This window comes from Mobula birostris, chromosome 12 (genome assembly GCF_030028105.1).
Source record: "Mobula birostris isolate sMobBir1 chromosome 12, sMobBir1.hap1, whole genome shotgun sequence".
NCBI lineage: Eukaryota > Metazoa > Chordata > Chondrichthyes > Myliobatiformes > Myliobatidae > Mobula > Mobula birostris.
The window spans coordinates 58,410,155-58,435,546 of NC_092381.1; the positions used below are offsets into that span (position 1 = coordinate 58,410,155).

The window sequence follows — 25,392 nt, forward strand, 5'->3', positions numbered from 1 at the left end:
AATCTCATCTTCATCCACTGGGATGGAATAGCACTTCAATTTTGCTTGGTGGACTCGTAAACCTTTAATGCTGGAAAACGCTCTCCCACACCAACACACTGGACACTCAGAGCCTATTATCCTAGCTCTTGGTCGTAGTCGTTCCCTGTAATTAACTGTATCCGTCCGATTGGGTCCATCATTCTCCCTCCCTCTCGGAGGACCCTGAGGGTATGTTTCTCCATATAAACTAGAAGCTTCAAGAGGTGGGTGCTCTTCTGAGCTGGTGCCCGGACTGCCAACCCTGACACCCCCGGTGCCAGTCTTTCCTGGCTGTCCGTTGTCTCTCCACGCTGTCACCGGACTATTCCCGGTTGCCAACCAGACTATTCCTGGTAGTCACTGGTCTCCAGAACAAAAGAGTTACAAAATACACTTGGACTAAGATGTTAAGATGAGGCAGGTTTTCAAAGCTTGCAGGGAGATTTAGGAAAGTTAGAAGAGTGGGCTGAAAGATGTCAGATGGAGTTTAATGCTGAAAAGTGTGAGGTGCCACATTTTGGTAGGACTAATCAAAATAGGATATACATGGTAAATGGTAGGGCATTGAAGAATGCTGTAGAACAGAGGGATCTAGGAATAATGGTGCATAGTTCCCTGAAGGTGGAATCTCACGTGGATAGGGTGGTGAAGAAAGCTTTTGGCATGCTGGCCTTTATTAATCAGAGCATAGAGTATAGGAGTTGGGATGTAATGTTGAAATTGTATAGGGCATTGGTAAGGCCAAATTTGGAGTATTGTGTACAGTTCTGGTTACCAAATTATAGGAAAGATGTACAGAGGAGGTTTACTAAAATGTTACCTGGGTTTCATCTCCTAAGTTACAGAGAAAGGTTGAACAAGTTAGGTCTTTATTCTTTGGAGCATAGAAGGTTGAGGGGGGACTTGATAGAGGTGTTTAAAATTATGAGGGGGATAGATAGAGTTGACGTGGATAGGCTTTTTCCATTGAGAGTGGGGAAAATTCAAACAAGAAGACATGAGTTGAGAGCTAAAGGACAAAAATTTAGGGGTAACATGAGGGGGAACTTCTTTACTCAGAGAGTGGTAGCTGTGTGGAACGAGCTTCCAGCAGAAGTGGTTGAGGCAGGTTCGATGTTGTCGTTTAAAGTTAAATTGGATAGATATACGGACAGGAAAGGAATGGAGGGTTATGGACTGAGTGCAGGTCGGTGGGACTAGGTGAGAGTAAGAGTTCGGCATGGACTAGAAGGGCCGAGATGGCCTGTTTCCGTGCTGTAATTGTTATATGGTTATATAAATGCATGGCTGAGAAGCTGGTGCAGGGGGCAGGGCTTCAGGTTTTTGGATCATTGCGATCGCTTCTGAGGAGGCATGACCTATTCAAAAGTGAGGAGATGTACCTGAATCCGAGGAGGACCAATATTCTTGCGGGCAGGTTTGTTAGAGCTGTTGGGGAGGGTTTAAACTAATTTGGCAGGGGGGTGGGAGCAGGAGAGAAGGGACTCAGGATAGGATGGATGGTAAAAAAGTAAAGATAGTGTGTAGTCAGACTGTCAGGGAGGGCAGGCAGGTGATGGGACATAGTTGCAGCAAACAGGTTGAGTATCAAATCATTAGGGATGCAGAATCAGAAAGGATAACAAATATGGTACTCAAGGTGTTGTATCTAAATGTCCAAGGTTACATGTTATATTGGAGGGATAAGAAGGTAGGCAGAGGGGGAGGCATGGCTCTACTGGTAAAGAATGGCATCAAATCAGTAGAAAGCTGTGACATAGGATCAGAAGATGTTGAATCCTTGTGGGTTGAGTTAAGAAACTGCAAGGGTAAAAGGACCCTGATGGCAGTTATATACAGGCCTCCCAACAATGGCTGGGAGGTGGACCACACATGACAACAGGAAATAGAAAAGACATGTCAAAAGGGCAATATTATGGTAATCATGGGAGATTTTTAACATGTAGGTCGTTTGAGAAAATTAGGTTGGTAATGGATCTCAAGAGAGTGAGTTTGTGGAATACTTAAGAGTTGGTTTTTTTGAGCAGTTTGTCGTTGAGCCTACTGGGGGATCAGCTACACTGGATTGGGTGTTATGTAATGAACCAGAGGCGATTAGGGAGCTTACCTTGGGAACCAGTGATCACAATATGACTAAGTTCAACTTGAAATGTGATAGGGAGAAAGTAAAATCTGATGTAGCAATATTTCAGTGGAGTCAGGGGAATTACCATGGTATGAGAAAGGAGTTGGCCAAGTTAATTGGAAGGAGCTGTTGGCAGGGATGTCAGCACAGCAGCAATGGCATGCGTTTCTGGGGAAAATGAGGAAGGTGCAGGACATATGTATTCCAAAAATGAAGAAATACTCAGAAGATAAAATAGTACAACCGTGGCTGACAAGGGATGTCAAAGCTATTGTAAAAGCAAAAGAAAGGGCAGACAACAAAGCAAAAATTAGTGGGAAGATAGAGGATTGAGAAGTTTTTAAAAACCTAGAGAAAGCAACTAAAAATCATTATAAGGGAAAAGATGAAATATGAAGGCAAGCTAGCAAATAATATCCAAGTGGATAGTAAAAGTTTTTTCAAGTATGTTAAAAATAAAAGAGAAATGAGAGTAGATATAGGACTGCTAGAAAATGAGGCAGAAGAAATAATAACTGGGGACAAGGAGATTGCTGATGAACTAAATGAGTATTTCACTGTGGAAGACATTAGCTGTATGTCTGATGTTGTTGTGTGTGAAGGAAGAGAAGTGGGTGCAGTTACTATTACTAGAGAGAAGATGCTCAAAAAGCTGAAAGACCTAAAGGTGCAGATGAACTGCACCCTAGGGTTCTGAAAGTCAACAGGACCAGATGAACTGCACCCTAGGGTTCTGAAAGAGGTGGCATTAGAAATGATCTTTCAAAAATCATTGGACTCTGACATGATGCCAGAGGACTGGAAAATTGCGAATGTCACTCCACTCTTTAAGAAAGGAGGAAGGCAGCAGAAAGGAAATTATAGACGAGTTAGTCTGACCTTAGTGGTTGGGAAGATGTTAGAGTCAATTGTTAAGGATGAGGTGATGGAGTACTTGGTGACACAGGACATGATAGTAAAAAGTCAGCATGGCTTCCTTCAGGGGAAATCCCACCTGATGAACCTGCTGGAATTCTTTGAGGGGATTAGAAGTAGGATAGATATAGGGGATGCAGTGGATGTTGTACAGTTGGACTTTCAGAAGGCCTTTGACAAAGTACCACAGATGAGGCTGCTTACCAAGTTAAGACCCTGTGCTATTACAGTAAAGTTACTAACATGGTTAGAGCATTGGCTGATTAGTAGGAGGAAGCAAGTGGGGATGAAAGGATCCTTTTCTGGTTGGTAGCCAGTGATAAGTGGTGTTCTGCAGGGGTCCATGTTGGGACCACTTCTTTTTATACTGTATATAAATGATTTAGATGATGGAATAGATGGCTTTGTTGTCAAATTAGCCGATGATACAAAGATTGCTGGAGGGGCAGGTAGTGTTGGGGAAACAGGTGGGCTGCAGAAGGACTTATACAGATTAGGAGAATGGGCGAGAAAGTGGCAAATGAAATACAATGCTGGAAAATGCATGTTCATGCACTTTTGTGGTAGAAATAAATGTGTAGACTATTTTCTAGATGGGGAGAAAAATCGAAAAATCTGAGATGCAAAGGGACTTGGGAGTCCTTGTGCAGAACACCCTAAAGGTTAACTTGCAGGTTGAGTCGGTGGTGAGGAAGGCAAATGCCATATTAGCGTTCATTTCAAGAGGTCTAGAATAGAAGAGCAAGCTGAGATGCTGAGGCTTTATAAGGCACTGGTGAAGCCTCACCTTGAGTATTGTGAACAGTTTTGGGCCCCTCATCTTAGAAAAGATGTGCTGGCATTGGAGAGGGTCCAGAGGAGGTTCACAAGGATGATTCCAGGAATGAAAGGATTATCATATTAGATTAGATACAACTTTATTGTCATTGTGCTGAGTACAGATACGAAGCCAAAGAAATGCAATTAGTATCTAACCTGAAGTGCAAAAGAATAGTATTATTCACAAATTAACTGCGAATAAAAAGTAAGTGCTACAGCACACAAATATAAAAGTACTGAGACAGTACAATATGGATGCAATAATGCTCAGCACTGTGATGTGAGGTTCAGCAGGGTCACAGTCTCAAGGAAACAGCTCTTCCTGAGCCTGCTGGTGCAGGAGTGGAGGCTCCTGTAGTGCCTAGCGGATGGGAGAAGAATAAAAAATCCATGGTTAGGGCGAGACGCATCCTTGATAATGCTTTTCGCCCTGCCCAGGCAGCGTTTATGGTAGATGTTCTCAATGGTGGGCAATTGGGTGCCGATAATCTGCAGGGCAATTTTCATCTCCCGCTGGAGTGCTTTGCAGTCTGATATGGGACAATTGCCATACCAGACTGAGATGTAGTTGGTGGGTATGCTCTCAATAGTACAGCAGTAAAAGTCCGTCAGTATCCTGGGACAGAGGTGAGCTTTCTTCATGCTCTGCAGGAAATAAAGGCGCTATTGCACCTTTTTAATCAGTATGGAGGAGTTCAGGGACCAGGTGAGATCATCGGAAATGTGGACACCAAGGAATTTGAAGTTTGATACACGCTCCACTACAGCTCTGTTGATGTAGATGGGGACATGAGTGTGCCTCCTAGCATGCCTGAAGTCCACAATAACCTCCTTGGCCTTCTGGGTGTTAAGGGCCAGGTTGTTATCGGCACACCACACGGCCAGGTGCTGGATCTCATCCCTGTAGGCAGTCTTGTCATCCCCTCTGATCAGGCCAACCACCATGGTGTCGTCTGCCAACTTGATTATGAACTTGATCATATGAGGGACATATGATGGTTCTGGGTCTGTACTCACTGGAATTCAGAAGGACTCAGGGAGATGTCATTGAAACCTTTCGAAAGTTGAAGGGTCTAGACAGAGTAATTGTGAAAAGGATGTTTTCCATGGTGGTAGAGTCTAGGACAAGAGAGCACAGCCTCAGGAGAGAAGGGTACCCTTTCAAAACAGAGATTCAGAGAAATTTCTTTAGCCAAAGGGTGGTGAATTTGTGGAATTTGTTGCCACATGCAGCTGTGGAGCACAGGTAATTGAATGTATTTAAAGCAGAGATTGATAGATTCTTGATTGGACATGGCATCATAGGTAACAGGGAGAAGGCTGAGAATTGGGGTTGGGGAGGAGATTAAAAAAAGGATCAGCCATGATTGAATGGCAGATCAAACTCGATGGGCCAGATGGCCTAATTCTGCTCCTATGTCCAATGGTCTTATTGTCTAAATCATAATATGACAGAAGCAAATTACAGACACCGTTCTGAACTTAGGATGTGGATTTGAGATGTCACTGAAACCATCCAGTGACTGTAATCTTTATTATTTCCATTCCTTGCACTTGTGAAGATTAAGATTTGTGGCCAGCTGGATTCTCTGAAAAGACATGGCTCAGGAATCCCTTCATCAGCTTCCTGCCTGGCCTCAGAGTTGACAGACTTGTGCCCTAAGAATACGAGAGCATCCACACATTCGAAATGGATTGTGCTCAAGGAAGAGCTCCCCAAGAAAGCACCATCAAAACCACATAATGGCATGCAGTAAAAGGGGATTATGTAGCATAGATCAATCACCATGATCTGGCACAGTCCAAAGGCTTTTGAATTCAGCATGAGGATGACTGTGACTTTTACAGCAGCGCAGTCTGAGCCTTTGTGCCCAGCAGCAGCTCTGTAAAAATACCAGAGGTATCTGATAATATTTGTGTAGACTCCTCTGGTGACTCCGTGAACGTTCTTGTTTGATACAGTCTATGGCTTTTCTCCCCCACCCGCTTGGGCCTCTTACATCTCCCCTTCCAGTTCCAGTACTGCTAATGGAACCATCACATAATTACATATGATACAAAGTTGATACATATGAAGAAATGGCAGCAGACCTCAACCAAATTCAGTCTGACAGTATGAAGGAACTTCCTGAGAGACCAGACTAACTTCAATGATTACTACAGCAGAACACAGAAGTTTCAAATGGCTGAGAAGTTCTTTAATAGCACGTCTGCAGTGAATGGTACATTATGAAAACATGGTTCACTGGACAGCCAAAAACATTACCAAACCAGAAAAGTGTGATCCAGTTTCAGCTGCTAAAGCTTCAAATGAGCCTTGCAGAGTAATAATTTTGTTCTGTGCATGTCCTATTTGCTAAATAACTGATGACCACTAGCTAACAGTATAGAAAGCAATGCTGGTTCAACTTTGAACTTTGCAATGTGTTCATTTTGAATGAATTGTCATGATTTATGCATCAAACATACTCAGTTGTGTAGAGATGGAGAAAAAACCCACACAATTATATTCCCATGCATTTCTTAAAAAATGTCTGTGCTATTACTGGAGATAAGTCAAATTAAATTCATTATTTTACTCATTCAATTATTATATTGCAAATCAACACAGTTCTAAATCTTAAATACCGATTCATGTATATGTATTTCAAACAGTTAAGCATATGTTCAGTTTCACATCATCACATTTAGGTTACTATGGGAACTGGAGAAAAATGCACAGCTTGTTGTTCACATTGGTTTATTTTTAAACACATAGTTGCACAAATTATAATTAAGCTGCCATTATCACTAAAACGAAGGTACCGAGGGCTGGACAATGCTTACTTTTTAACTGCTCATTTCAAGGCAGCGTTGTTGGCCTGAAAAACAAAATGGGATTATATGAACCATCACAATAAAAGCTATCCAAAAGGTTGCTCTGATATATTCGCTTCCAAAAACCTGTTAATTCATTCTATTGCCCTGAGAACCAAATAGAATTCTCTGACAATTTACAAATATTCACCAAGTCTCCAGGGACTTTGGAGCGAACTCTTTGCTCTCTGCTCTTTATGATTTTTACAAACGACTTGGATGAGGAAATAGAAGGGTGGGTTAGTAGGTTTGCAGATGACACAACGGTTGGTGAAGTTGTGCATAGCATCGAAGGTTGTCACAGGTCACAAAAGGACACTGACGGGATGGAAGGCTGGGCCGAGAAGTGGCAGATGGAGTTCAACCCAGAAAATTGCAAAGTGATTCACTTTGGAAGGTTCAATTTGAAGGCAGAATTCTGGGTAGCGTGGAGGAACAGAGAAATCTTGGGGGACCATGTCTACAGATCCCTCAAAGTTGTCGTGCAAGTTAATAGGTTGTTAAGGAGCCATATGACCTTCATTTGTCAGGTGATTGAGTTCAAGAGCCATGAGGTAATATTGCAGCTCTATAAAACCCTGGTTTGACCACACTAGGAATATTGTGTTCAGTTCTGGTCACCTCATTATAGGAAGGATTTATAGAAGCTTTAGAGAGGGTGCAGAGGAGGATTTACTAGCATATTGTCTGGAATACAGAGCATGCTTTCTGAGGATACGATGAGCGAGCAAGGACTTTCCTCTTTGAAGTGAAAGAGGATGAAAGAATACTTGGTAGAGGCATACAAGATGATAAAGGCATAGAATGAGTGGACAGCCAGAGGATGTTTCCAAGGGCAGAAATGGCTAAATTGAGAGGGCATAATTTTAAGGTGATTGGAGGAAGGTGTAGGAGGGATGTTAGAGATATATATATTTACACAGAGAATGTTGGGTGCATATAATGCATTGCCAGGGGTGGTGGTAGAGGCAGACATACTAGAGACATTTAAGGGACACTCGACAGACACACGGATAATAGAAAAATGGACAGCTATGTGGGAGGAAAGGGTTAGACTGATATTGGAATAGGTTAAAAAGTCAGCACAACATTGTGGGCCTTAGGGCCTATACTGTGCCATAATGTTCCATGTTTTATGTAACAATAAATTTACTTGTAGAGGAAATGGAGGAGGAATTAAATGACTACTTTGTCTCTATTTTCAGGGAAGACCCAAAAAAATTTCCTAGAGACATGAATGACCAAGGATGCATTGTGAATAAAAAAAACAGAATTCAGTGATATTAGTGAAAAGCAGTACAAGTGAAGCTGGCAAGTTTGAAAAGTGACAAACTCCAAGGATCCGAAGACCTACAGTGTTCTTAAAGTTCAAGTTCAGTTTACTGTCATTCAATCATACACACGTATACCGCCAAAAGTAACAACAGTCCTGTGGACCAAGGTGCACAACACAGTACATATAACTCACATACATAACACAAAGTATTATTACTACAAATAAATTAACAAATAATAAGGTGCATTTGGACTACAAATTAAAAAGTAAACTATAACACCAGTGGTGCATGGGGGTGGGGGGGGGGGGGATGTATTCAGCCGCAATCACAATAGCAGTGAACTCCCTCAATGAGTAGAAGGGCCTGCACTTCACTGTTAAGAATTCTACCAGAGGTGAACAGTGGATCATCATTACCAAAATGTTCATACAATCACTTCTTATTAATATAGACGCATACACCTCCACCACGTGTCTTGTCAGAGATTGAGGGAATTCTATCAGCCCAAAAAGGGATGAAGCCCTCTGGCTGCTTCAGAGGTGATATCCTGGAGCCACATTTCCATCAGGATGAGTGCACAGCCGTCTTTAATTTTTTATATTTTATTTATTTAGAGATACAGCGCAGAATAGGCCCTTCCGGCCCTTTGAGCTGTGCCACCAGCAACCCCCAATTTAACCCTAGTCTAACCATGGGACAATTTACAATTTACAAATAATCTAACCTGTATATTTTTGGACTTTGGGAAGAAGTCAGAGCATCTAGAGGAAATTGACGCATTCCATAGGGGGCGTACAAACGCCTCACAGAGGACACTGGGATTGAACTGTGAACTCTGAACTCTGATGCCCCGAGCTGTAACAGTGTCATGCTAACTGCCATGCTACTGTGGTGCTTCATCTCACACTGATTCAGTCTGAGTCGCAGGTAATCCAGTTTATTTTCTATCAGCTGAACGTTTGAAAGCCCAATGGACGGGAAAGCTGGCCTGCAGGGTTTCGCCCTCAGTCTTGCACAAATACCAGTGCGCTTCCTGTGCTTCTGTTTTCTTGCGCACTGCTTCCATCGGCGTCTCTCCTGGGTGGCTGCAGCAGGCAACAACGTGGTGAGCAATAAGCCATTCCTGTACTCACATACTATCCAGATGACACCGTACGGTAGCATAGTGGTTAGCACAACGCTTTACAGTACAAGCAACCTGGATTCAACTGGCCCAATAAATGAAGCTTTGAAACGGATAAGGGGAATTTGTGTCTTACTGCCTTCAGCAGACTTTTTAGCATAACAACAAGCATAAAGGAGAACAAAATAATTCTTACTTCTGATCCGATGCAGCAGAAAAAAAAACACAATAAGATAAAGAATACAATAATAAAAAATAACACAATGAATATAGATATATAATATAACTTACATACATAGATTGATGCTAGAAACAGGAGTGTCTGTACATAAGTTGACTCTGACAAGAAATGATATAGTAGTGGTGAGGGGGTATAGTGGGGTGGGGTGGAGTGGGTTAGTGGGCTGACATGTTGATCAGCCTTACTGCTTGCAGAAGATACCTGTTTTTGAGAAAGGTGTTCCTGGCTTGGATGCTAAATCGTCTTCTCCCTGAAGGGTGTGGGCAAACAGTCCATGATGATATTGGCCCCTTTTCAAGGCCTTCCTGTATATATGTCCTTGATGGTGGGCAGGCTGGTGCTGCAGATGCATTAGGCAGTATTGACTACCCACTGCAGAGCCTTCCTGGCTGCTGAACTGTTCTGTACTGCACATCTGTAGACCATGAGTATTGATGTGCATAGTCCAGCTCTCTTCAACCTCCTCAGAAAGTAGAGGCATTGGTGAGCTCTCCTGATTGTGTAGCATGTGTTCTAGGACCATGAAAGTTTGTGCAATTTGTGCACTCCCAGGAGTTTGAAACTTCTCTCAGTTTCTACAGCTGTGACGCTGATGTACAGAGGGGTGTGAGCTGTGCAAATTCTCTTGAACTTTTTTTTAAGATTAGATTATGAAGACACGCAGTCCTCTTTTAATGTCATTTAGTAATGCATGTATTAAGAAATGATGCAATATTTCCTCCGGTGTGATATCACAAAACACAGGACAGACCAAGACTGAAAAAACTAACAAAACCACATAATTATAACATATAGTTACAACAATGCAACAATACCATAACTTGATGAAGAAGTCCATGAGCACAGTAAAAAGTTCAAAGTCTCTCAAATGTCCCACATCTCACACAGACGGGAGAAGGAAGAAAAACTCTCCCTGCCATGCCTGACCACAGTCCGACTCTGAGTCATCCGAAAACTTCGAGCCTCTGATCAGCTCTCTGAAACCGAGTACCAAGCACCATCTCTATCCGAACGATTCGACCTCAATCTCGGTCGCCAACTGCAGGCAAAGCTGAGGATTTTGAGGCCTTCCCTCCAAAAGATTCCCGATCGCGCAGTAACAACAGCAGCGAACTGGCGTTTCAGAAATTTCTCCAGATGTTCCTCTGTGCTTTCACATCTGTCTCCATCAAATCAGAATTGTCCACGGCCCTTATTTAACGGATACGATATCATTTTTCACCGGAGGGCTGCGCACTTGATAACCATCTTTGCCTTGTTGACATTAAGGAAGAGGTTATTTGCCTGGCACCAGGTCTCGAGCTCTTCCACCTCCTCTCTGCAGGCTGTCTCATCATTGTTGACGAGCCCCACCATTGCTAAGTCATTGGTGAACTTGACACCATGATTACTTGGGTGTTTGGCCATGTAGTCATGTGTAAGCAGAATGGACAGTAGTACAGCAGGATGTCATGTATTTAGGATTTTGGAAGGCATTCAATAAGGTCCCACATACTAGGTTGGTCAAGAAGTTAAAGCACATGGAATTGGGCAGAATATACTAAAATAGACTGAGAAATGGTAGAAGGGAATAAATTAAATAATGGAAATAAATGATTTATTTTCACTCAGGCTCTGACTAATGGAATAACACACTGAAATGTTTGAACTCAAGTTATTCATGAATAAAACATAAAAATGTGAGGTCATTTTGTTTGGTGCATAAAACCAAAAAACACTTCTTTTTAAATGGTGAGAGATTAGATAACACATTTTAAAGGACCTCAGTGTTCTTGTACACACATCACTGAAAGGACTTGAAACTCACTGATGTTTTATTAGTTTTATTATGCACAATGTTTTATTAAGCACTATATGCTTAGATGCTTTGGTATAGCTGAAGGTTCCTTCTGTTATTACATTGTATTAGAGCAGCAGATGTAGTGTATATGGATTAGAGTAGTAGTTGTAGTGTATATGGATTTCAGAAAGGCATTTGATAAGGTACCCCATGCAAGGCTTACTGAGAAAGTTAGGAGGATTGAGATCCAAGGGGACCTTGCTTTGTGGATCCATAATTAGCGTGCTCACAGAAGGCAAAGAGTGGTTGTAGATGGGTCATATTCTGCATGGAGGCTGGTGACCAGTGGGGTGACTCAGGGATCTGTTCTGGGACTCCCTGCTATTCAGATTTTTATAAATGACCTGGATGAGGAAGCGGAGGGATGGGTTAGTAAATCTGTTGATGACACAAGGTTGGGGCTGTTGTGGATAGTGTGGAGGGCTGCCAGAGGGTACAGCAGGTCATCGATAGGATGCAAAACTGGGCTGAGAAGTGGCAGATGGAGTTCAACCCGGATAAGTGTAAGGTGGTTCATTTTGGTAGGTCAAATATGATGACAGAATATAGTATTAATGGTAAGACTCTTGGCAGTGTGGAGGATCAGAGGGATCTTGGGGTTTGAGTCCATAGGACACTCAAAGCTGCTGTGCAGGTTGACTCTGTGGTTAAGAAATCATATGGTACATTGGCCTTCATTAATCGTGGAATTGAATTTAAGAGCTGAGAGGTAATGTTACAGCTATATAGGATCCTGGTCAGCCCCCACTTGGAGTACTCTGCTCAGTTCTGGTCACCTCACTATGGGAAGGATGTGGAAACCATAGAAAGGGTGCAGAGGAGATTTGTAAGGATGTTGCCTGGATTTGGTGAGCATGCCTTATGAGAATAGGTTGAGTGAACTCAGCCTTTTCTTCTTGGAGCGGCGGAAGAAGAGGGGAGACCTGATAGAGGGGTATAAGATGATGAGAGGCATTGATCGTGTGAATAGTCAGAGACTTTTTCCTAGGGCTGAATTGGCTAACATGAGAGGGCACAGTTTTAAGGTGTGTGGAAGTAGGTACAGAGGAGACGTCAGGGGTAAGTTTCTTTTGCACAGAGTGCTGAGTGCGTGGAATGGGCTGCCGGCGATGGTGGTGGAAGCAGATATGATAAGGTCTTTTAAGAGACTCCTGGATGGGTACATGGAGCTTAGAAAAATAGAGGGCTATGGGTAACCCTAGGTAATTTCTAAAGTAAGTACATGTTCGGCACAGCATTGTGGGCCAAAGTGCCTGTATTGTGCTGTAGGTTTTCTCTGTTTCTAACTTTAGTGAGGCTGCAATTGGATTATTGTGTACAATTTTGTTCTCTTTAACTAAGAAAGGATATACTTGTCATGGAAGAAGTGAAGCACAGAACAATTAGACTGGTTCCAGGGATGGTGGGTTTGTCATATACAGAGAGATTGTGTGGATGAGGTTCATCTTCGCTTCAGTTTAGAAGAATGATCTTGGGCATTTTGGATGGAGATGTGGAGAAATTATTTCAGACAGGGATAGTGAAGTTTTGGAAATCTCTGCCCTGATTTGTTGGTGAAGACTCATTTGCTTATGTAACGCTCTGGTTAAGATTTTTACTGCTATGCTGTAGGTATTTCATTTTAGCAGTTCCGTAAGAGCAGTCTATTCTGCTTTTAGTATGTTTGGGCTTGAGCTAAAGATAAGGAGCTATGTTGTTCCTCTTAGGAATGTTGTGTCAGCCAATCAGGATTGTGGAATTGGCAGAAGATTCTAGGGAGCGCTGGGCAGAAATGTTTTTATGACAGACACTGGTGAGGGTTGAGATCTTTTTGGTGGGAGCTGGGAGAAGACAGGAAGGAAGATGGCTGAGGATGCCATCCCTGTTGCACAGGGTGCTTGGTGCAGATGAATGGGTTCAAGGAGGAAGGACCAATACTCCTGTGGGGAGCCCATGTGTTTGAGGTGTATTTCTAGTGACATTCAGAAGGTGGTGTGTGCTTTTACGCAGACTGAGGGTCCAGTGCGAGAGTTAAAGACAACTTCAAGATGAGCTCCAACTTATGTGCACATTTGGACTGGATTAACTGTATTGGGGCCTTTTTATTTTTTTTCCTTTTCTTTTTCCTACTAACTGATTGATAAAGCTGACATTTGTAAATATATTTTTCTTTAAAATTGTATGCAGGGTCTGTTATTTCATGGGCGCATTATTTACACAGTATTCACACAGATCGGGGTTCGGGTGATCAGGCCATCCCAATTTCTCAGTTTTGTTGGGACACATCTCATACCAACCCTAAATGTACGGAGTTTGAGAAGGGTGGCTCTCTCACTGTTGAGTGCAGTGGCTGTTTGTGAGGGGCTAATGAGCCACATCTCTAGAAATACCCAGCAAAAAGGGGTTTCACTTTGTTGATCCTAAACATCGATCAATAATTTTCTCGATATTAAGGGAATGGAGGGTTATGGGGATAGTGCAGAATATGGAACTCAAGTAAAATATCAACCATGATCTTGAGGCTGAATAAACTATTCTTGTTTCTATTTCTGATGTTCATGATTCTCATTCGCACCTTCTGTATTACTGTCATATCATTCTTATGGAGTGAAACACGAATGGTACAGATTTTCCTGTTGGTCATCCGGCAGTTTTTGTGGACTATTGGATGTTTTCCTACTAACACAACACATTTTCAATTCACCTTTTTTTATATGTTACACAACAGCGTAATAAATTTTCCAGATAACGAGGTGGGATTAAAAGAATAGCAGAAACAATGTCCATTGTGTTTAACGGCTGCAGCAGCACATTTAAAGAGGGGGTGGAATTAAGGACTTTACGTGTTTGTGTGGAGTACAGGAACATGGCTCCAGTGCTTTTAAAGTGAGAATGAAAATGGGACCCCATTGATTTTCAAGAGAGTGGGGCCCTGATGACCCAGATGCGGAACTAGTAGAATTTCTGAACATTAGGACAGTGGATTATCAGAGTTTTACTGCAACACATTAATCTGAACTAACTGCACCACTCATGATGCGATCAGACTATTGTTGTGTGGTGTACAGTTCTAACATGACCTCCTTGCTCTGATATTCTACTCATTGGTTAATTAACATAGTGCCTTCTTAAACAATCCTGATCTGTCGAGATACCTTTTAAGTTTTGGAGATATTTATTAAAGACTGCTTGTTCTGACACACCGCTTACCTTCTTTATGGTCCCTTGACTTATTGCACCTCCACAATGCACTACCTCACATTTCTCCAGATTGAATTGTAATTGCCACTTAACTGCTCAACTCAGGCACTCTAAACTTTTCAGTTTCACTATCAGCCACAGTGGCAACTTTCAATTTATTGGCATACTCCTTTAACAGGACTGCCCATCTCACCAGATCCCTTACATTTAAGTCTAAAACATTAACGTATTGTATATAACAAAATGAAAAGGACTGAATATCGAGTTTCTCAGTTGTGACAATATACTTCAGTCATGATCTCTTCAATGAAGTGATATCTCAAGCACAATAGTTACTGACGTGGAGATAAAATTCTTGCTCCCTACTCAGTAAATATAGCTTCTTGCCTAAAGTTCAACTTTTTCATCTGTCCGACTGCATTGGTCTACTCTGTGTAGCGTCCATTCACTTTCACAGCCATCTTACTTAGCTGATTTCATATCTATTCTATCCATGGCTTTAACACTTTGTACTTCAACTTTGCTAATAGTCTTGATATGTGGCACCTTATCAAAAGCTGTCTTGAAACGTTGTCCATTATCATATTACTCTGCTCAATTTTACTTATTACATAATAAAACTCTACCACCCTGATCGAACTCAGTTGCTCTTCGCTAGTCCATGCTGATTTGCCTTAATTTTCTTCCAGGTGACTATTAATTCTGGCCCAGATCAAGATATCTAAAAACTTTCCCACTACTGAGGTTAAACTCAGTAGCAATAGTTAAATGAACAAAAGGAAGTTTCTGCATCAGCACCTCCCTGTTTACTATTGGAGTGGTCTGCTGGAGCTAAAAGAATTCAAGTGAGATTCAATAACAGTGTGCCAGATCATGAAGAAACAAAGGCGGTGAAATGGCAACAGGAACAGTGATATTTTATGTCAGTCTTTACTGAAGAACAGGAAGCTAGCAGAATATCAATGTTTTGTATATTTGTAGAATAAACTCGACTCTCTGTAATTTGATACTAAAGGGCAACATTAGCTACTCACAATATTTAACGGTCTGTACACATGACCCTTAGATCATAGAGTTAGAAAGCACAGAAACAGGCCCTTCAGACCAAATGGCATTCAAAAGCCGTCACTGTACCTGCCTCAACCACTACCTCTGCAACCTCATTCCACAGAGATACTACCCTTCGTGAAAAATATTGTCCCACAAGTTTGTCTTAAACCTTTTTCCTCTCACCTTAAGCCTATGCCCTTCAGTGCCTGATTCCACAACCCTTGGAGAAAGATGAAGTCCATTCATTCTATCTCTACCCCTCACACACCTCCATAAGGTAGTTTCTCAGTCCCCTGTGGTCTCAGGAACGTAGTCTAACCTGCTCAACATCTCTCTATAACTTTGTCCCTGACACCATCCTTACACACCTGGAGAAGAAGCATGCTTATGTGAGAATGCTGATCTTGGTCTACAGTTCAGTATTCAACACCATAATTCCCTCCAGGCTCGACAAGAAGCTCAGAGACCTCTGCCTTCACTCTGCCTTATGTAGCTGGATCCTGGACTTCCTGTCAGATCACCAGCAGGTGGTAAGAGTGGGCTCCCTCACCTCTGCCCCTCTGACCCTCAACACAGGTGCCCCTCAGGGGTGTGTACTAAGCCTCCTCCTTTACTCTGTATATCCATGACTGTGCCGCCACCCACAACTCCAATCTGCTAATTAAATTTGCTGGCAACACTACACTGATTGGCCTAATCTCAAATAATAATGAGGCTGCTTACAGAGAAGAAGTCATCACCCTGACACAGTGGTGTCGCGAAAATAACCTCTCCCTCAGTGTTGCAAAAACAAAGGAGCTGTTTGTGGACTACAGGAGGAATGGAGACGGGCTAACCCCTGGATCTGAGGTTGAGAGGGTGAACATCTTTAAGTTCCTTGGCATAAACACCACCGAAGATCTCACGTGATCTGTACATAACTGGCTGTGTGGTGCAAAAGCATGACAGTGCCTCTTTCACCTCAGACATTTGAGAAGTTTGGGAAGGGCCCCCAAATTCTAAGAACTTTCTATAGGGGCACAATTGAGAGCATCCTGACTGACTGTATCACTGCCTGGTATGGGAACTGTACTTCCCTCAATCGCAGGTCTCTGTAGAGAATGGTGTGGATAGCCCAGCGCATCTGCAGATGTGAACTTCCCGTTATTCAGGACATTTACAAAGACAGGTGTGTAAAAAGGGCCCGCAGGATTATTGGAGACCCGAGTCACCCCAACCACAAACTGTTCCAGCTGCTACTATCTGGGAAACGGTACCGAAGCATAAAAGCCAGGACCAACAGGCTCCGGGACAGTTTCTTCCACCAGGCCATCAAACTGATTAATTCATGCTGACACAACTGTATTTCTATGTTATATTGACTATCCTGTTATACATAATATTTATTATAAATTACTATAACTGCACATAGCACATTTAGATAGAGACGTAACGTAAAGATTTTTACTCCTCATGTATATGAAGGATGTAAGTAATAAAGTCAATTCAACTCAATCCTGGAGATACCCTTGTAAATCTTTTCTGCACTCTTATCAGTTTAATAAGATCTTTCCTACAAGAGGGTGATCAAAACTCCAAGTGTGGCCTCACCAGTGTCCTGTAAAATTGTACCATGACCGATCAGCTCTTATACTCAATACCTTGACTTGTGAAGGTCAGCCTTCACCACTGGGTATACCTGTGACTCCATATTCAATCAACTATATACTTGTACCCCATAGTCCCACTGTTCTACAACACTCCGGGACCCTACCATTCACTGTGAACATCCTACCTGGATATTACTTTTCAAAAAGCAACAAATTAAACTCCATTTGCCATTTCTGGCTCCACTTACTCAGACGATCAAGTTCCCTCTATAATTTTCTTACAAACATCTTCGTTGTTCGCTATACCACCTATTTTAATGTGATCAGTAAACATAAAACTATGCCTTGCACATTCTTATTCAAATCATTGATGTAGATGACAAATAACAATGGGCCCAGCATCAGCCTCTGAGACACACCACTAGTCTCGGCCTCCAGTCCAAGAAACAATATTCTATCATCACTCTCTGCGTTCTAGCATCAAGCCAATTGCGTATCCAATTAGTGAGCAACCTTCCATAGCAGACTATCACATAGAAACTTATCCAAGGCCTCCCAATATCCACATTAACCATATCTACAACCCTAGCCTCATTAACTTTCTTGATAAGATCATCAAAAAACTCATTCAAGTTCACAATAGCTGATTCTCCAGTGCATAAAGCCATGCTGACTACCCCATCCTTCCAGATGAACATACAGTATGTATATCTTATCCCTCAGAGTCTTTTCCAGTGACTTACCTACCTTGAATTTTAGACTTATGGTGTATACTTCCAGGCCTTTCTTAAAAAAAAGCATGACTTTCATCTTCGTTCATCCTACCAACACCTTATGATGATGCAAATGTTCAGGGCTCCCACAATGTTCCTGGATATTCTGTACCAGGTCAAGCACAGGAGATTTGTCTATCTTGGTACTTTTAAGACATTCAGCATTTCCTCAGGGGTAATATGGATGATCCCCAATGACTCCCAATTTACTTTTCCTGGTTCTGAAGTATACAGGTAAAGTATGCTTTATCCACAGTTAAAAATAGATGAGAAATATTCATTTTAGTCTTTTCCCATCTCCCATAGGCACACACAAAGGTGTTCCTTTTGGGGTCTTTGAGGTTCTATTCTCTTTCTAGTTTCTCTTCTTCCTTTAGTATACACTCAATGGCCACTTTATTAGGAACATCTCTACATCTGCTCATTAATGCAAATATCTAATCAGCTAATCATGTGGCATCAACTCAATGTATGCCAATGTGGTCAAGAGATTCAGTTGGTCAGATCAAACATCAGAATGGGGAAGAAATGTGATCTCAGCAACTTTGACTGTGGACTAATTGTTGGTGCCAGATGGGGTGGTTTGAGTATCTCAGAAACTGCTGATCTTCTGGGATTTTCATGCACAACAGTCTCTAGAGTTTACAGAGAATGGACAAAGAACAAAAAACATCCAGTGAGCAGCAGTTCTGTGGGCAGAACTGCCTTGTTAATGGGAGGTCAGAGGAGAATGGCTAGACTGGTTCAAGCTGACAACTCAAATAACCATGCATTACAATAGTGGTGTACAGAAGAGCATCTCTGAACACACAGCACATCAAATATTGCAGTAGCTGGGCAAGAACAGCAGAAGATTATACCATTTCCACTCTTGTACCTAATAAAGCTGCCACTGAGTATTCTCATAAAATCTCCTTGGATTTTCCTTGATCTTAACTACCACAGCTGTTGCTTCCACTCTCCCCCTCCCCCCACCCTCTGCCCTCCAGATTTCCTTTCTGAGATTTGCATGATCCCAAAAGCCTGTATCTGGCCCATGCCTCCTTTTTATTAGTCAAAGCCTCAATATCCCTCAACATCCAGGGTTCCTTACTCCCTTCAGGGCCTATGTCTCGGCAAGATCTAGAAAAACTATTCCATGCATTTATTTTTAGTAGGCTTGACTACTGTAATGGTGTTTTCACAGATCTCGGTAAAAAATCCCTTAGACAGCTGCAGCTCATTCAAAACACGATTGCTAGAGTCCTCACTAAGACCAAGGAAGTAGAATGCATCACTCCAGTACTCAGATTGCTACACTGGCTTCCTATCATCAGAGGACTGATGTTAAAATATTACTACTGGTTTATAAAACACTGACTGCTCTGGTGCCAAAATACATCTCCGATCTTTTGCTGTATTATGAACCTTCCTGAGCTCTCAGGTCGTCTGGGGTGGGCCTGTTTACCGTCCCCAGGATCAAAACTAAACTTGGTGAAGCAGCTTAGTTACTATGCTCCACATATCTGGAATACCCTTCCAGATGATTTGAACTCTGCCCCAACTTTAAGCTCTTTTAAATTGAGACTTAAAACTTTTCTTTTCACTGTAGCATTTAATTAGAATCTCCTGCACTGTGACTTTTATTCCCTTATTTTTATGTGTGATTTTATCTTCTTTATATCCTCCAAAATTTGATGTTTGGTTTTTACGTTTTGTTTTATGTAAAGAACTTTGAACTACCTTGTGTTTGAAAAGTGCTATTCAAATAAACTTGTCTTGCCTTGCCTTGCCTAAAATGAACATGCAGTTTTTGAGTTTTCACAATTTCACCTTTGAAAGCCTCCCATTTGCCTGTCATCCCTGTACCCACAAACAGCCTGCTCCAATAAACTTTTGCAGACTCATGTCTCAGATCATCAAAATTCACCTTGCCCAAATTCAGAACATGATCCTGTGGGTTAGTTCTCCCTTTACATAACTATTTTAAAACTAACAGAAAAATGATCGCTGGTCCCAAAGTGCTCCCCGCAGTCACCCATCCCACTTTATTACTCAAGAGTAGGTCTCCCTAATAGGGCCCTTTATATATTGCACAAGGAAACTTTCCTCAACACACTCAACAAATTCCACTCCAGTACCCTAGAGCACTGAATTGCCAATCAGCTGCCTGCCGCTCTTTTAACCACATTTCTGTAATGACTATATTGCCGTCCCACGTAATTAACCAGGCACTAACTACTTTCGTCTCTCTCTCTCTCTCTCTCTCTCTCTCTCTCTCTCTCTGGATAGCTTTTACACCATCTAGAAAGTGTTCCATATTCTGATGGACACTGAAATAGAAAGTTACCTACTATTAATTATTATACACAAGGGGAATGTTGCGGGACAAAAAAGTAGCTGGACAGTGGGAGCTACTCAGTAATTACCGAAGTAAATAAAAACAAAAATCAAAATCTAAGCTGTATTCTTGACATCCGTTGATATACTGTTTGAAGAAATTTTAGATCCTATGGCTGGTTTCATAAATTTAAGGATAAACTGGAAGGAAAAATTATGAAAATTAAAAACAGCTAAAGTTTTAACCATGGATGAAATTTAGTACTGTTATAATGTAAAATTAAAAATAAGCAAAGAGAAGTTTGAAATATGCTGTTGAATCAGCTCCATTTTGGATCATGGACAACTAAATATAGCAAATGACTAGAATCCTGAAAAATAGAATATGTCACTGTAGACAGAATTATCAAGGTAATGATAACATATTTCACCCATACAGTTCAAGATAGCAGCCGGACCATATTTTGGCTGGTCAACTGAAAAATAAGGCAGCTCCACATGGTTGTGTGACAACTTGAGGGACCAATTATGTAACTCAGCTCAAACTGCAGGCTGAATAATACATTTTTGGCTAATATGATTCATAATCATAGTAAACATTAAACATCAGTAACAGGTTTTGCAGCGAGCAGTTGATTACTTTTACCCTTGCAACTCCAAACAGAGGTTGAAAATACGAGACACGTTTTCTGTGAAACAGTGACAGTTTGAGGAGCTGGAGGCTCAACATTCATGCTGTGATGAACAGTTGGGAAATCTGGAATTGTACTTTATGGATTTTATGCCAGCTGATTTCACAGTCAGGTGCTGAGATAGAGAGAACTGTAGATGAGTGCATGCTGTACATGCTTGATGCAGCACCAAAGGTCTCACAGCAGTTTCCGCTAGAGTAAACTAATTTGTGGTTAGGTCAGATCAATATGCACTGGCTGCCATAAATGAATTCATTGAGGATCAAGTTTGAAAGTATGCATTAGGAAGCTCAGAAAGAACAAAGTGTTTGGACACATGGCTCTGAGTGACAGCTGTTTACAATTGAACACCTCCGTAACATTAGTCCTATTAAAATATCATTCTGAAGGTCCTTCTTTCTACATTAGAATTATCACAAGATCAATTAAAATGGTTTCCTATTTGATCATAGGCACGTGGACCTATTCCAGCTCTGATATACAAATAGTTCAGTGAGTAAATGATTGCATTATGGATTTTCAAACTATATATGTGACTCCAAAACTCTTTAAAAACATTCATAAACTAAATATTCAGAATGTGATAATTAGCAAAGATCCCATGATGTGTTCATATCACACATCAGGGAAGAATGGATAATGTATTTTATTCTGAAGCAGTCTGCTGCGTTTGCATTATTTCTCCCTCTTCAGTGCACGGATGTAAGATACCAGTGTCCAAAGTTTATCTCACCACTCTGTGGCTCCTCATTTCAGTCTGGGCTCCTGGCTATACAGGACAATGTAAATGTAACCACACCCTACTAGGCCACTAGAGTGTACCATCAGGTCTTCAGAATTTCATTTTATTGTCTGGACTGGCCAGGAACTACCAGTGGGGGGGGGGGAGGGGTGTCATTTTTGGCAACAATGTAGTTGCATCTCTTACAATGCAGCAGCAAGTGAATGAAGGAGCAAGCAGGTGACCAAGTAGACGTGATGTCATTTACCACATAGGCATGGTGGACATGAGGAACAAATTGACCAGTTCAAAAAACAAAGATGTAATCTCTACCCAATACAGCAACACCTCACCAGCATTTTGAAATGAGATAACAAATAGCCGATTACCACAATGCGACACAAACACCAAGCAATGACCATAAGCATTAAGCTTCACCCTGGCTTTACATCCAGAAGAAAAAACTTTGTGGAATAGGAATAATTACTGATGCTGAAGTGAAGACTCAACTCCTTAGTTTGAAAACTATTCATTCACAGCAGAGTTAGAAGAGAAATTCTCTATGGCTTGAAAGATAATCTGCATTTAGTTCTGAGTAAATCATTCACCTCATTGGAGATAATGATTCACATTGTTTTACCATTAACTGCATTAGCTCCACCAACTTTTCACCCAAAGTCTAACAATGTTTTGAAGTCTACGGTGTGTGCCATTTTCTAACTAGACAATGAGAACTAATGATGGTACAAATCAAGTAATCAAGACCATGTCAATAAGTTTCCATATGACTATGACACAGGAGCCAAATTAAGCCATTCAGTCCATCATGTCTGCTCCAACATTCTGACATGGCTGATTTTTATCCCTTTCAACCCCATTCTCCTGCTTTTATCCCATTATATTTGACCCCCTTACTAATTAAGAACTTATCAGTCTCCATTTTAAATATAACCAAAGTCTTAATTGCCACTGAATTCCTCAGATTCACCACCACCTGGCTAAAGAAATTCCTCCTCAACTCTGTTCTGCGCTGGAGGAGCTAAGCACCATGATCAGCAGTCACGAAACAAATGCCAGCCCTATCACTGCAGATTTCAACCAGGCTTACTTAAAAATTTTCTGAACATATCAGCTGTAGAGCTAGAGGAGTCAACGCCCTTGACCACTGTTCTATCATGATAAAAAATGCTTACCATGCCCATACTTTGGAAAGTCCAATAACCTGGCTATACGTCTACTCCCGATGTACAGGCAGAGACTAAAGACCACAGCACCATTGGCAAAGCCCAAATAGGTATAGACAAGAGAGATGGAGGAGCACTTACAGGACCGCTATGAGTCAGTAAAATGAACAATATTCGGGGAATACAGCACAATTGCCACCAACTTCATCAAGACCCGTGTGGATGAGTGTGCCTTCAAGAACATACTATTCACATCCGAATAAAAGCCATGGATGAACTAGCAGATTTGTAGACTGCTGAGGGCAGGATTGGTTGCTTTCCAGACTGGTGATCCAGAACTATGCAAGAAGTCTAGGTACAACCTACGGAAGGTATTTTAAGAATGAAAAAACAGTTCCAATTAGGGTTAGAGACAGAATCAGATGCGTGTCAGCTTTGGGAGGAGTTGCAGGCCATTACTTCCTACAAAGCAAAACCTAACATCATGAATGACTGTGATGCTTCACTCCCAGAGGAGCTCAACACCTTTTTTAAACACCTTGTAAGGGAGAATAAAACTTCATCCGTGCAAATCCTTGTAGCCTCTGGGAGCCTTGTGATCTCTGTCTCAGAGGCCAACATCAGAACAACTTTCAAAAGAGTGAACACTTGCAAAGCATCAGGCCCTGGTGGTGCATCTGGTAGGGCACTGAAAACCTGTGTCAATCAACTGGTGGGAATGTACAAGGATATTTTCAATCTCCCCCTGCTGCATTCAATGTTACTACCTGCATTAAAAAGGCAACAGTCATACTAGTGGCCAAGAAGGATGGTGTCAGCTGCCTCAATGACGATCACCCAGTTGCCCTCACATCTACTGTGAAGAAGTGCTTCAGAGGTTGGTCATGGCATGAATCAGCTCCTGCCAACTCCTGCCAATGCAATCTCACTGGCTTTTCATGCAGCCTTGGATTATCTGGACAATAGCAATACCTACATCAGGCTACTCCTTATTGATTATAGCTCAGTGATCAAACAGAATCATACTCTCAGTTCAATACAAAAAGCTCCAAAACCTGGGCCTCTGTACCTCCCTCTACAACTGGATCCTTGACTTCTTCACTTGGAGACCACAGTCAGTGCAGATCAGAAATAACATCTTCTCCTCACTGACAATCAATATTGGCACACTTCAAGGATGCATGCTTAGCCCATTGCTCTACTCTGCTTACACTAACAACTGTGTGACTAGGCACAGATCAAACACCATCTGTAAATATACCAATGATACAACTATTGTTTGCAGAATTTCAGATGGTGATGAAGGGGTGTATAGGATCAAGATAGATCAGCTGGTTGAGTGGTGTCACAACAACCTTGCACGCAACATCAGTAAGACTAAAGAATTGATTGTGGACTTCAGGAAGGGAAAGTTGTGGGATCACATACCAATCCTCATGGAGGGATCAGCAGTAGAATAGGTGAGCAGTTTCAAGTTCCTGGGTGCCATCATCTCTGAAGATCTATCCTGGACCCAACATATTGATGCACTTACAAAGAAGGCACAACAGCAGCTATATTTCATTTGGACTTTGACGAGACATGGTATGTCACAAAGACTCATGTAAATTTCATGTAAACACCATGGAGAGCATTCTAACTGGTTGCATCACCATATGACATGGAGGGGCCACTGCACAGGACTGGAAAAAGCTGCAGAAAGTTGCAAATTCAGCCACCTTTCTAATGGGTACCAGCCTCCCCAGCAGAGGACACCTTCAAAAGGTCTTGCCTCAAATAGGCATTCATCTTGGCATTCATTTCAAGAGGAATAGTGTATAAGAGTAAGGAGGTGTTGATGAGGCTCTATGGGGCATTAGTGAGACCTCATTTGAAATACTGTGTGCAGTTTTGGGCCCCCTATCATAGAAAGGATGTACTGATGTTGGAGAGAGTTCAGAGAAGATATACGAGGATGATTCCTGGAATGCAGGGGCTAACATATGAGGAGCGTTTGTCGGCTCTTGGATTGTATTCATTAGAGTATAGAAGAATGAGAGGGGATCTCATAGAAACATTTTGAATGTTGAAAGGGTTGGACAGAGTAGATGTGGAAAGGTTGTTTCCCTTGGTGGGTGAGTCCAGGACAAAAGGCCATAGTCTTAGAATTAGAGGGTACCCAATTAAAACAGAGATGAGGAGAAATTTTTTTAGCCAGGGGGTTGTGGATTTGTGGAATTCGTTGCCACATACAGCAGTGGAGGCCCGATCATTGAGGGTGTTCAAGGAGGAGATTGACAGGTATCTAATTAGTCAGGGTAGCAAGGGATATAGGGAAAAGCCGAAAATTGGAATTAGATGGGTGAACAGTTTAGCTCATGGGGGAGCTGCGGAGCAGACTCGATAGGCCGAATGGCCTACTTCTGCTCCTTTCTCTTGTGATCTTGTGAAATATATCTTCCTTTTCTTCAATGCTTACCCATTTTGCCCGCAAAACAACAACACTCACGTTCCGTCAAAATAAGCATGGTACCAAGTCAGAGAGAGGGTTGTCGCTACCCTTAAGAGGAAATTCAGTTGCCAAATACATACTACCCTTTTAGTAATTCTCATTAACCTTGAGCAATAAAAAATTAAGAGAAACACAAATTCCACAGGTAACACTGTTCCCCAGATGTCCTTCCTCTG

General features: G+C 41.8%; 1 protein-coding gene across 1 annotated transcript in view; it reads right to left on the minus strand.

Moving 5' to 3' along the window:
• The window catches only part of lrrc7 (leucine rich repeat containing 7), a 631,001-nt gene that overhangs the window by 284,077 nt on the left and 321,532 nt on the right, over positions 1-25,392 (minus strand). The window contains exon 6 of the mRNA XM_072273841.1: positions 6,707-6,741. Coding sequence (XP_072129942.1) covers position 6,707 — 1 coding nt within the window. The 5' untranslated portion in view covers positions 6,708-6,741. The remainder of the gene's footprint in view (positions 1-6,706; positions 6,742-25,392) is intronic.